The 13,586-nt window shown below is 40.2% G+C and overlaps 2 protein-coding genes across 2 annotated transcripts; both read left to right on the top strand.

Moving 5' to 3' along the window:
* Positions 1–5,363: 5,363 nt before the first annotated feature.
* Positions 5,364–8,309, top strand: arl13a (ADP-ribosylation factor-like 13A). The gene is made up of 9 exons (XM_073486790.1): positions 5,364–5,458; positions 5,961–6,031; positions 6,121–6,373; positions 6,527–6,632; positions 6,715–6,920; positions 7,040–7,148; positions 7,553–7,823; positions 7,912–8,028; positions 8,141–8,309. Exons 1-9 carry the CDS (start codon positions 5,400–5,402, stop codon positions 8,194–8,196), a joined length of 1,248 nt encoding a protein of 415 aa, XP_073342891.1. The 5' UTR covers positions 5,364–5,399; the 3' UTR covers positions 8,197–8,309.
* Positions 8,310–10,420: 2,111 nt separating this feature from the next.
* tmem35 (transmembrane protein 35) lies at positions 10,421–12,775 on the top strand. Its single transcript, XM_073486791.1, has 2 exons — positions 10,421–10,619; positions 11,346–12,775. The coding sequence occupies exons 1-2, from the start codon at positions 10,500–10,502 to the stop codon at positions 11,709–11,711; spliced, it is 486 nt and encodes a 161-aa protein (XP_073342892.1). The 5' UTR covers positions 10,421–10,499; the 3' UTR covers positions 11,712–12,775.
* The last annotated feature ends 811 nt before the right edge of the window (positions 12,776–13,586 follow it).

Below are 13,586 nucleotides of genomic sequence, written 5' to 3'. Positions count from 1 at the left end.
AGCTACACGACCGTTGAACAGAATCAGTTTGATGTTTGCTCTGCTACTAATGCAAACAAGGATTTTCTATGAGAAAGGTGCATGAGAAACACACAATCTGTAGTGACACACCCAAATTTCCATCGCAAAACATTTCTCTGTGTCGTTGTCCTGTTTTATTTTACTGAAAAGATCAGAAATCAAGATACCTCCAGTATGTTGGATGTTACTCTGCTGCCATTTTCCCTTCAACAACCACAACAAAACAACAAAGGGAGTTGCTCTGTACAGTTTTAACACTCCTGATCCCAAACATGCCGACCTCTGCGTCTATTCAGATCTCATCTAAATCAGTGACATCACCCTGGCATTGAGAAGAGGGTCGACACAGCTTACGAAAGGCTCGTCATTACTAATGCATGTGATTGGTGAAGCGTTGGTGTGGGTCAGTGACTTCAGACTGCAGAGGCTGTGTGCTCCGCGGAGCCGGAGGGGAAGTGGGAGACGGAAACCTCATTACTGAGCAGCAGATATGCTGTATACAGTGTTACCAGCCAATCAGGTCAGTGAAAGGCTACGCTGCTCGTCTCTGTTTAAAATTCTTTACAAGAGACCGAAATAAACAATTCCTTCCGACTTTAAAGGGGTATTTTTTCATTTCGGAAAATATGTCTTCACCTTTGTGCAGAGAGGTAAATGAGAAGATTGACACCACTTACACATCTGTATGTTTAATATGAAGCTACAGCCCGGAGATAGTTAGCTTAGCTTAGCATGAAGACTGGAAAGAGAGGGAAACAGCTAGCCTGGCACAGTCAGAAGGAAACATGAAAGCAGAAGAAGAAGCTCTCCAGTTAACGTGCTATATCTCGTTTGTTTAAAGGTGCACTACGCAACTTTTTTAAAGGGCTACAAACAAACAAAGAGACAGAGCTCTTGATACACGGACTAGCCGTAGCAAGAGCTAATACAAGTTTTAGATGTACTCTAACAGAGTGTGAAGAAACAATCAGGCTGACATTATCTCAAAGACGTGTATGTAGGTATGCTAACCAGCTAGCCCGGCCCGTCCTGTCTCATAAGACCACTATGTATTGGCAAGAGAGGAGAGTCCGATGGTCCCTGTAGTTTCAGCTGCGATGTGAAAGCAGTGAGTTTGCTACTAGTCTGATCAATAAACAAAATAAACTCACAAAATGTCAAGAAAGGAGATATTTTTACACCTATTTACCTTACTAAACCGAAAAATACATGATTTCAAGACCAGCGACAGCTAGATAGTTATATCACAGAGTAGCAAGCCCAATATGAGCAGCAGTCAGCGGTTATGCTGCCCCCTATAGTTTAGGAAGAACCTTTCGAATTCCGGCCTTTTCCTACAAATGACACCTTTAAAGCCACATGTTTACATTTGTATGTGTAAACATTAGAGCAAAGCAGGCTGGTAGTTTGAGTTCAGTCCTACGGTTGAAGTTTATTGGACTAAATAATCAAAGTTTTTACTAAAAAAAAGTTACTTAGTGAACCTTGAATCCAAAACTGAAAACTAATTGTAAAAACAACAATGCGTCATGTTGCGTGGGTCGTGTCTGTATGTATCTTGATGATGCATCACTTCCTCTCAGCTGGCTGCCTGGCACATGATCATTCAGAAAACAACATGTCTTTTTTTATATACTTTTTTGTACACATTAAACAAACCAGGTATAAAGTGTATATTAGTGAACTTTAGGTGCTGATAAGTTGATTTTTGTCGGACAGAGCCGGGCTAGCCATTTCCCTCTGTTGCAAGTCTTTATGCTAAGCTAGGCTAACCGTCCTGCCTGCTTTAAATACAATAATTATACAGATTAATATTTATCGTACGGACATAACAATGGTTTCGATCATCTGAGCTAACGCCACGCTGTGCTGGATTGTTCCTTCAGTGTTAATATGTTATAGCAGAAACTGCAACGTAATCTGACTGCAACTCAGTTTGCAAAATCAGCAGTCGGAGGTCTTTGAAGCATGTTTGCAATGTGGTGAACAGGAGCAGATAGGGGTGTGGTCCTCAGCTGCTGCTGTTTTTTTTGCAGTGTGTGTGTGTGTGTGTGTGGGAGGGTGTGTGTGTCAGCTGACACAGAGTCTGGGATGAGTCTACTCAGCAGAGCCTGACTGGACGTTGGTTTAATGACATAATAAGATAAAGCCTCCACACAAACCACTGCTGCAGGTCTCTGGAAGCTGTCACCAACATTTATTCACTTAAAGTATAATCGCGTTATAGTTGCAGAAGCTCTGCTTCTCAGTCCACTGTCAATTTTTTTTAGATTGACCTACCCAAACATTATTATGTGAACGAATCAGCTGTGGATTGTTGTGTAGAGGCCGCAAATGGAAATATGTATGTTCAGCTGTGAGTAGGTTGAGATTTAGCTGCAGTGGTAACTCAGCTTAGCTGTCAAGGACAACAAAACAGAGCCATGGTTATATTTACAGAGGTGTTTAGACGCACAGCAGCCTCCAGTGAAAACACAACTTGTGAGTATGAGGCCATCTAGTGGCTCATGCTGGATTACATCAGGTGTTGAACTGGCTTAATTATCCTATTAATACCATTATGTAATATGATGATCCTCTGAGTGACAGAATGTGGCACCTGAAAGTTAACCCTCAAAGACATGGAACAATTTTCGGGGTGTCTGACTCTCCCGTATTATTTTTCCTACCTTATTCTAGCAGTCAGCATCAACAGAGCCTTAAATTTCAGTCTGGCTCATTTTAAGTCCCAATTTGACATTTGCTTTGTCTCAGAATGGATGAATTTACCAGAATTCTAAAAAATACCAGTCAATATTTGGTGTTTTTTTGTTTGAACTCAGACAGAACCTTAGGAAGTTTAGTGTTTTTATATTTAGAAGATGTACTTGGTCGTTTTAGACTTCCATGTGATTTTTTTTCTGCATCTGACCATCCCAAAGCAAGTTACAGCCATTTATGATCCTTGAATGCTCAAATAAGATGTTTGAGACCTGAGAAGCTGAGAAACTTCCCTTCACGTGAGTCTTTAAAGCATATGGGTAGGGTTAGCAATACAAAAGTTATTAAACATTTAAGAACAAGAGCTATTTTTTAGTTTTCTGATTTTCTTTGGGGGTTAAAATTACAGTCAGATAATTATATTGATCTCTTCTAAACAAAGTTTTTTATCTGTTTATGGATGAAATAAAAAAATAAACCTTACCTGAAATATACTGTTTTATTTTTCTTCTTTATCATTCACACTGAATAATATTTTGTTTATTGATGTTTTTCTTTCATTTTAAAGGATCAGCCTCTAAATGAATTTAATTTCCATCTGTTGTCCCTGGCCAGATGTTATAAAGGCAACATAATAATAGAATAACATGACATATAATCACATAAGAAATAATAAGATACGCACGTAATAGCACACCACACACCCAACAGTAGCTATTAGTATACACACTGTAACACGCTAGATACAATCCACATTAACATCCACATGTAATTTGTGAAATGATCACGTCACATCTAATCCAATCCAAGAATAAATAGGGCCTCTATTGTGGGCTTTATTTCCAGTTAAAGCCGTCTATACTTGTGTCACACACATCGTAGTGTGACACTATCTGGTCATCAACACAAGTTCAGTGCAGTGCAGCCTAAATCTGTCCAATCACTCTGCATGCTACCACTTGTGTCACAGATCACACCATGAGACACATTTAGTTCTCCAGGACGTAAATATGCACCTTCATTAGGTGTATTTAGAGACGAACCACGCCATCCAATGGGATTAGCGATTGACTCAGATTGACTCTGGTATTGGCCGAAGCACCATAACAACATCTCGCAGGTTGTACCTCCCACATGGGGTGACCAGGGGCTTAGTGTGAGCCTGATTAGTCCTGTAGCTGCTGGGCACAAGATGTTAGTAGAGACGAGCACCCAAACAAATGCATGGACATAGACTTACTTCTGTGAGTATTCTTTACATTTGTACTAATTTATTGAACGTTCACGTCTGTTAAATGTGATTTAGTCATTCTGTGGCATCAGATACAAGTAGCTCAGTGTTTAGTTTTAATACATTGATTCGCTGCATTTATCAGCCATGTGCACTGTTATGAATTGTGTTTTTTTAGACATTAATGCAGAAATATGAATTAAAATATGATATTTCTATCAATGAGAAACACAAAGTAATCTACTGTAGGTTTATTTATCTCTTATTATTGCTTATTGTGATTTTTATTGCACTTTAAACCTTTTTACAATTACACTTGGTATTTTTTGTGCTTGATATTCCAGTTTCTCGTGTTATTTATGCTTTCTGATAGCACTAAAATAAATCTATATGTTTACATATTTATATATTTTTGTGTGGCAGTATGGACCAGAATCAAACATGCAATTGGAAGAAAAAGCATCTCGCTAACAATTATCACTCTACCGTATGTCAAAATAAACAGCATGCTTAAAATGATGACATTTTAGATGAGGTTTTGCATTGCGCATAGCATATTTTTGAGAACATTTAAAAAAAAAAATTTTTTTTATTTTTTATTTTATATCTCCACCTACAGAAAACATATAAATATTTCACATTCTAACTTGTGTGTTCAATTGCGTGGACATGTGATGTTATTGTATTTTAAAAACAATGTTAAATGGAGACACTGTTCCGTTTCCCTCTAAATGTCTATATGCTGGCACAGCAAATACTCCTCTCAAACATGAAAAACTCGTACTGAAGTGGAAATGGTGATCAATCACCTCACTGTCTTCTTCAGCCAAAACATATGGGTCAGCTTGTTAACAACACTGTAAAAGCAGGCCACTGTAAACTGGCTTTAGCAGATTACAGAGCCTCAACAGATACACTGGACAAAGGACTGAAAGATCTGCCAGCGTTTTTTTTTAGCACATGGCCTCATACACACCTGCTGCCTGTGTATTACAAAGCTACAGAGGACTACTCACAGTTTCCAAGACATGGAGGAGAGCTTACTGGACTCGCACATCATCAGCACCATACAAGATAATATCAAGACTAACAAAGAAAAATACATGTTTGTAGTAAGATTGACAGCAGAGAAATACTTTCTGATTCTAATTATTTATACAAGAAACTAAAGAAAACTGAGCTTTGACATTTAAGTGGGTTTAACAATGCTAGATTACAGCTAATTTTAGATTCTGGAGACTTGAGAGACACACTTGGCAGGAAAATAATTGTCTGGATGTCTGACCATCTGTAGACCTGACTGTGAACCCCCCAGTGACTCAACCAACTAGGCCTGTGTGTGTGTGTGTGTGTGTGTGAGTCACACTAAAGCTGGCCATCTGTTTGCAGGTACCAGTTCCAGAGAAGATGGTGGCCACTGTGCACACCTCTCTCACCTCAAGTAAGCATGTTCAACCTGATGAGCAACTGCTGCACCTGGGTCTCCAAAATACAGGAGCCAATCAGGTACGAGCGATACACTTCTGGCGTTAAAGGTGCAATATGTAAGGATTGGGGCGGATTGTTGACTTCTGTTGATATCTGCGCAACCTAATTATATTGACCATTTATTAAATTTTTTAATGTTTTCAACTAAAATTCTTACATATTGCACCTTTAAATATATAATGAATCTAAAAAAAAGATAATTTTGAGTCCAATTTGTCAAATAATGACGCTTTGGGATTGTAGGCCGGATCGCCCCGTCATCCCAGTTGAGAATGAGACTAGAAAAACTGCTCAAACTCATTAATCAATTATCCTGATAGATGGCGATTAATTAAATATTTTGCAAATATAATTTTCAGCTCAGTTGTTTTTAGCGAAAACAAGACAAATCACAATTACAGCTCCCTTTTTTCCTTTTGTAGTCATGCACAGTTCACTGATTCCACCTGGTTTCCTGGAATAGCCCACAATTAAAAAGCTCCTTCAAGTGAAATTCATTACTGTGCATACTTCTTTGCAGGAAAACGACCATTCTGGTGGTTGGTCTTGACAAAGCAGGAAAAACATCCTCCATCAGAGGGATGTTGAGAGGTAATTCAACAGCGACTTTAAAACTGGTTTAGAATTGAAAGATCTCGAAGGAGAAGCTCAATAAATGATCTACCTGTGTTTCACTTCAGTCCCCCATGGTGTTGAATCAGGACCCACCCAGGGCTGCATCCGCAGTGAGCTGCGAGTGGAGAACTACCTGGTCACCTTGTTGGACGTGGGAGGATCAGCAGAGTCGAGAGGAGCCTGGAGGGAGCTCTCCGGAGAGGCCCACGGGATCATCTTCGTGGTGGACTCCAGTGACAGAGGGAGGATAAAGGAGGTCAAGGAGGTTCTCGTCGACCTGCTGAAACAACCAAGAGTGGCAGGAAAACCCATATTAGTGTAAGTGTGTCCAACTAAAAGTGTTTAAAAAATTATGTGCTGAGTAAACAGTGCCCCCTGGTGGCTGATGAGAGGAAATACTGTGATAACTCATCTGCAAAGCTGAAATCTGAGTCACTGAAGGCCTGCTGTGATGAATCATTTTGTTTTCAGGTTGGCGAACAAACAGGACAAAATGAACGCTTTGCTAGGAAGTGAGCTGATTGAGATTCTGTCACTGGAGATGCTAGTCAACCAGAGCCGCTCTCTGTGCCATATTGTAAGTCATAAATCACAAATCTCTTGAAACAGACCGGACATGCACAGAACTGTAAAGAAACAGTTTCCGTTCTATCTCTCAGGAGCCTTGTTCAGCCTTAATGGACCTGCGACGCTGGTCAGACAGGAAGACTCTGCGAGGCCTTCGCTGGTTGCTGCGTGCTGTTTGTCTGGATTACCCCGAGCTGTGTACTCGTGTGGCCCAGGACAGCAAGAGGCCTCTGGAGCCAAGAGAGAGAGAAAAGACGTGGAAGTCAGAGAAAGTACGCAGAAAACCCAAAGTGGAACGGTAAGACAGGCCGTAACATTCACAGCTTTTGTCTACAGAAAAACTGCACAGATCGACATAAACCTAAACATGAGAAATAACTTAATCTGAGCTTTGATGTAAATGTTCCCTCCTTTCAGAATGAGATCCAGCAAGTCTGATCTTCGCCAGGTTCATCGGCCAAAAGACAAGGAGAAGAAACCCAAGGGTGAAGGAAAGCTGCAACCCATTCGGAACATGCTGCAAAAGGTTTGGCAAATATCTTGTGACAGCTGTTCTCTGTGGCCTCTTTAAAAAAAATTAAATGCAATCAAATACAACAGCTCAGCCATAAATTCTAGCTTTACTCAGATTGACTCCATCAAAGAGGTCATTCAAAGAAAATGTTATTGTATCATCAAGGTTGTGGTTTGCAGAGGTGTTGAACTGAACTGTGTTTTTTGTGTGTTGCAAATTATGTAAAAAGCAGAAAATCCTCAGAATATTCACATTTGAGAAGCTGGAACCAGAGCATTTTGGCATTTTATTGTTAAGAAATGACTCAGCATGTTAAATTGAAAAATTGGTACGGAAAAATGTTTGTACCGATCAACTCATCGATACGGTAAAATTAATGTTGCAATAAACAATTAAAGGCAGGCTGTTGTTCACAGGAAACTACTCTGAAAACGAAGCTGAAGACAAAGAAGAAGAAGAAGTCGGTTAAGGTCAAGGAAGGTGAAAAGACTCGAGAAGAAGCAAATGATCAGGAGGACGAGGAGGGTGATGGTAATGGAGAGCAAGAAAGCTCTGGTCACAGAGAGAAAGCCAGCAGTGCCCTGATCCCCCCCAAAAAGGACAAACCAAAAAAACGCAAAACAAAGGTGAAAGAAGAGACCCTGGACGCTCCAGAATCACCTGAGAATGACGAGAAGCCGCTCAAAGGTGGAAATCAGTTATTAATGTTCTCTATATTTTGTTTGTTTGCTGTTTAAGAATGAAAAATCTAGTATTTCTTTTATCTTCTGTCTAGTTAAAGGGGAGAAGAAGAAGAAGAAGAAAATTGTCAAAGTGAAAAGGAAGAACAAGATCAACACAGAGGAGATGCCTGCAGCTTACTCTCAGCCTGTGGACCTGTCTGCAACCTTTGGTGAGCCTCATCCACTTCTTCCAACTACAGATCAAATACAATAACTGTATGGGCTCTGAAATGGTGAAAATCGGCTTTAATTTTTAAAAAAGATGACCCTGTCTCCCGATAGATCTTTACCGAAAAGCAATACTGGCTCTGAAGGAACGGCAGGATCAGGGACAGTGACTCGTGGGACCTGAGTGAAGGATGTGGTACACGTTCGAACTACATCACTTCACAAAAATCTCACACCTTTTTCTTTTGACTGCTGTGTCTTTATTACTTTCTGTAGAAGGTCACTTGAGACCTGATCCCTGAACCTCTGGAGCAAAACTGCAAATTCCAGTGTGTAGTGAAGGGCAGGTCTGCGTAACCATGTAATGATAGAAACATTAATAACGTTGAATAAAATATTAAAAACAAATATAAAGAATAATATATAGATTTTTAAAAAATGTTGTGTATCTGGCCAAATTATGAAAGGAGGTTTTGTTTGTATGAATCTATGCAATTATGACTGTAAGGAAAACACGAACACTGAAGTGTATTCTTTTTTTTTTTTTTTTTACGATTATTTGAACATTTTCCTGCAATGAACCGACAAAGTATGGGACAATGTTGAAGCAATGGGTAAATCTGTGAAATTGTTTAATAAACTTTTTGTCACTACTTGAAAGTCTTCCGTGTTTACTGTTCATCAAGTATTAGTGCAGCAAGTTTTAGATTTTAAAAATCAAACAGAACGAACAAAAGAACAAGATTGTTTAGCTGAATGTAAAACTAAAGATCTGAGCTCCAGCGTGTACTTATTCCAAGACATTCGTCTGTGGCAGCCTTCCAGGCATCTTGACTATCTTCCACAATCCACAATTCCATTTCCTATCAAGTCTGGAGAAACTTCTGTATTTACCAGATGGCACCGCAGATATGAGTCTTAGTGCTGCAGCTTCTGGCTTTGGCAGCTGTTCAGTTTTATCAATATTGACTGTTCTGTCCTTGACTTTGTTAATGACAAAAGTTGTTCAATTGACTTAAGATTAGCGTAACTTCTGTGCCGATCAGAAGTTTTTTTCCTCGCAAGTCGAACACAGCAAAGAAGCTTAAGAGTGCCTCATTTGATTTCATTCTAGCTGTGGCTTTACATGCTTTTTGTGAAGCACCCCCGTTTTAAGTGCATCATAGGAAAACTCCGGGATCGGGGATAAAACATGTTGTTCAAGGTTTGTTAGGCTTTAAAACAGTAAAAAAACTAATCAAATATTTAGATGACTTGCTCTGATACAGGAGGGTTTAACAAAGCTGGTCCTTGACTTTGAAACCTTCTCTTCAGCACTTCACTTATTTAGAGCCACGGTTGCTAGGATACAGACTAAATACTCCTATTAATGAAGAATAAATTAGGAACACAATCAAATTCCTAAACCAGGCTCTGCTCATATTTCTAAACATTTCAGACTTTTATTATACTGTACCACACTTACATCACACAGTGATATTGTTACGTAATGTATTACTTTAAAATGAAGGTAACACGTAATATGCAATATATTGCATTTTAAAAATAACTTGCCCAACACGGGTTATCAATAAGTGAATCGGCAATGAACTTACGACTAAAAAACTTGATTAATATACTTTTTTTGGTTATTGGTTCTTTTTTAAATACATATATTTAGGGTATATATAGTATACACCTATTTTTGTTTTCGCTTCTTTTTTTATTATGTCTCCTGTCTCAGTACAGTGACAGCGATGTAAAAACCCAAGACCCATTCCTTGTGAGTGAAAACATACTTGGCCAGTGAAGCTGATTCTGATCCAAATCGTACAGCTGTTTCCTGTCCGCCCCCTGCTCTTGGATGCACCGCAGAGAGGGGACCATGGACCTATAACTTTTTATTTATTTATTTTTATTCAAGAACTTGAAATACATACAAACAAATCCATAAACCCTCAGCACAACCACACATCAACAATCAAAACAAAACACACACAAAAACACAGTTTAGATGTCTGCTAATTAAAATGAGTATATTTAAAATATCTAAATAGTCTAATTGTTTTTGCCAATTTCTGTTTTTTTTTTAGATTTAAATTTTCAGTGGAAGTCAAATATGATTTCAAATAACTTTAAAAGTGTGACAGGAGGGCAATCTGTCAAGCCATTTCATTTTATGAATGTAATATTTAGCCAGAATAATAATTAATCATATACATTTCATCTGGGGAGAAGTTGGACATCTTTTTCAAGCATTTCTAAAAAAAGGTATTTCTGTAAATCAAGCCAGAAGGCGGTAGTGTGGCCTATGTAGACATTTGAAAATGGACCTCTGAACCAGGAGGGGACCAGCCAGCCAGCCAGCGCGTCGCCATCTTTGCCGTCCTCCTGAAGCCCATCCCCCTGGTGCATCTTCACCGGGAAAAAAAAACCCCGTCCGACTTTCATTCAATTCAGTGGGAAGCGGCTGCTGCACGCACGGTGCCGAAAGATGGCCTCACCGAGGACGATAACCATTGTGGCCCTGTCTTTTGCTCTGGGTTTATTCTTCGTGTTCATGGGGACCATCAAGCTCACTCCGAGGCTGAGCAAAGACGCGTACAGCGAGATGGTGAGTAAACCGCGGCGATGCTCTGCCCACATCTGTGCGGCTGGAGGGCCATTGTTCCGAGCTGGGCTGAGAGGAGATGCTGACCTAAATAATCAGAGATACGGGGAAATGAATTTACATTAATCTGCCTTGTGTATAAAATGATAAAAACACGCTCCAGCCTGTAACAACACAGTTAGCACACATGCTAGTCATGTATGTTTTAAGATAGCACATCTCTGGGTCGGTACACACACATAACACGACCCGAAGTTGGCTAGCAAACGTAAAACCAGGGATGATAGTGAAGGCTACAATTCACCTTACTCTCTTAACACACGCTGTAACGTTAGTTCGTATTAAAACAGGCACACATTATCCCTGTAAACATCACATTTCTAGGTTGTAGCTAGCTCGTTGTGGTCTCATACATGTGTAGCAACATTAGCTTCTTGTTTAATATGAAGAGCAATGGCGGCGCATTCGAGCAAATTCTGAGGTGCACCTGTCGTTGCTGATGTTGTGGAAAAGATGAGAGCTGCTGTGACTGAAGGCTTCATGCTACAAATCCATACAAATATGCTCAGAGCATACTTTATCATATTTGTATACGTTTAGCCCGAAGGCATACTGTATGAATGTTCAACACCTGAGAATGGTGACCTCGCATAGTCCCTCAGTGACCCCATTAAAGAAACCCATGGATGTTTGTGAGATATCTAAGATGTCTGTGCTTCTTCCTTCCAGAAAAGGGCATACAAGAGCTATGCCAAGGCACTGCCGGGACTGAAAAAGATTGGGATCAGCTCGGTCCTGCTTCGTAAGATCATCGGCTCTCTGGAGGTGGGCTGCGGCGTGGTGCTCACCCTCGTCCCCGGCCGGCCGAAGGATGTCGCCAACTTCTTGCTGCTGCTGGTCATGCTGGCCGTCCTGTTCTTCCACCAGCTAGTGGGAGACCCGCTGAAACGGTACGCCCACGCTCTAGTCTTTGGTATTCTCCTGACCTGCCGACTGCTTATCGCCCGCCAGAGTGAAGACCGGCCGGAGAGAGAGGACAGCAGAGAGGAACAGCACATCAATGACCAGGAAAAGAACAAGGTCAAGCAGTCATAAGATCCTCTTCTACTTCTTCTCCAAGCTACAACGAAGGGAACCTGGTGCGCCTCCATGGATTGTAGTAATTAAAATTTTGAAGGAGTCACTCCCAGATATAATACCCCTCACACACATCTCGTGTCCCGTCCAGCTGGCAGACTGAATACTCTCACCTGCTCCTCTCTCTGCACTCTTAATGTGAAACTGAGAACTCCTGACCCGTCCGTCCTCTGCATAACCTTGGACAATCATACCTGTGGAAACTGTGATGAGCTCGGCTCATTCTCACGATAGTCGACCCATTTTTTCCCAACTTCAGTCCAACACTGTGTTAAATGTGTTTGTGTTCTTTGTTTTCAATCAAATGTGAATTAATTTATGTTTCGAGTTGATTTGAGAATGCTGTTTTTCCTGAAAGAATCTTTGTAGCTTGTTTTTCTAATTTGTTTTTATACTGAAGGTGGGAGAGACTGGTAATGTATGAATTTCAATAGTCCAAGCATGTTTCATTTGGTCTGAGTATTGAACATAAACCAAAATGAGCACTTTGAAAGGCCTTTTGTACTAATTATCAACAACTATTACATATCCACATCTTATTTTGGTGCAGTGTTACCAGCAGGCTATTTTAGAAAGAAAAAAAAAAGATTAATTTTGGTAAATTTTTTGCAGAAGTATGCATGAAATCCTTCCTCCGTGGTAAAATAATCGGTATATCCCCCTGTCTCCTTTCAGTTCAGTCACCACAGTGAATTCGTTTAGCTGGAAAGGACAGCAGTTGCTGCCTCAGGTGTCTGCTGCAGGCTTGTACAGCAGAACATAACCAAATCCAAAAAGTCTTTTTGTCTCTTAAAATTTTGAATTTTACCTTTTGTAATTCACAGCTGAAGTCTTAAACCTATTCACTGTCTCCTAAAGGTTTTGCTCATCTGTTTGGTTTTAATTTTATTAAAGATATGAAAAAGCATTCCTATTACGTTTTTGTGAAGGGATGAGATTTCAGTTCAAATTCTGTCAGTTTTGAGATTCACAGTATTTCTGTAAATGATATACTTGAAATAAAGAATCGGAGGTGAGACTGACCCAGTATTATTTGTTTTATTAGCACATTTGTCTGTCATTGAGTCCAAGTTAATAATTAACCCCTCCCTAAATTTGCAGTGGGTGCTGTCGTGTGATTTTTCCGTTGTAAACTCTTTATCTAACTTCTGTCAGTCCCTGTCAAGGGACACAGTGCAGGGTACAGTGCAGAAATTGTACATTTATCAGATTTGGCAAGAAATCAGTGTAGTTATGAGGCAACTATATCGAACAGTTGGGATCAGCAGTGCCCAAACTTTTTCCCTTGTAAGGGCTAAAACTTAAACTTAATGTTGGACTACGAGCCAAAACAAATGAATTTTTTGTATTGTAGAGATGATTGTATTGTGTTTTTAAGATGCAAAATGTTACTAGGACCCCAGTTCCATTAACTGACTGATTTCCTGCAGAAAATGTCACTGCTGACTGCAGAATGTGGCTGACATTTCTAGGAAATTGGATGAAACTGTGCCTCATTCTCTTGCCATTTGTGTCACAGCAAACCCTTCACTAATTCTGTTCCCACATGGGCAGAAAAGGACCAGGCGCATGGTCACCCGAACACTGACAGTGAGGGGACAAGCAGCGTAATTCAGACACAAGGGTCTTTCTGTTCTGCCCTCAAAACAAAATGGAGTGATTTTGCCCCTTTGTCTCCCCCTGAGCAAGAAAACTGGACTGTAGGTCAGTTACAGTTTGAGGGAAAGCTTACGAGGCAGGAGCCTTCTTTTGAAATGATGTATTCTGCTCCCCTGAAGAAATAATTGTCACTGTGGTGTCTGCAGAGCGGCGTGACCAACATCCTCCAGTTCC

Source organism: Pagrus major, chromosome 18 (genome assembly GCF_040436345.1).
Source record: "Pagrus major chromosome 18, Pma_NU_1.0".
In the NCBI taxonomy this organism is placed as follows: Eukaryota; Metazoa; Chordata; class Actinopteri; order Spariformes; family Sparidae; genus Pagrus; species Pagrus major.
Note: the sequence above shows the minus strand (reverse complement) of the source record. Positions and strands in the feature narration are given on the sequence as shown.

Excerpts from the sequence above, each read along its gene's own strand:
- arl13a (XM_073486790.1), top strand. The coding sequence starts at position 5,400 with ATGTTCAACCTGATGAGCAACTGCTGCACCTGGGTCTCCAAAATACAG. Across the intron at positions 6,032-6,120 it reads CATCAGAGGGATGTTGAGAG|TCCCCCATGGTGTTGAATCA; the intron begins GTAATTCAACAG and ends GTTTCACTTCAG. Across the intron at positions 8,029-8,140 it reads GGACCTGTCTGCAACCTTTG|ATCTTTACCGAAAAGCAATA; the intron begins GTGAGCCTCATC and ends GTCTCCCGATAG.
- tmem35 (XM_073486791.1), top strand. The coding sequence starts at position 10,500 with ATGGCCTCACCGAGGACGATAACCATTGTGGCCCTGTCTTTTGCTCTG. Across the intron at positions 10,620-11,345 it reads AAGACGCGTACAGCGAGATG|AAAAGGGCATACAAGAGCTA; the intron begins GTGAGTAAACCG and ends TCTTCCTTCCAG.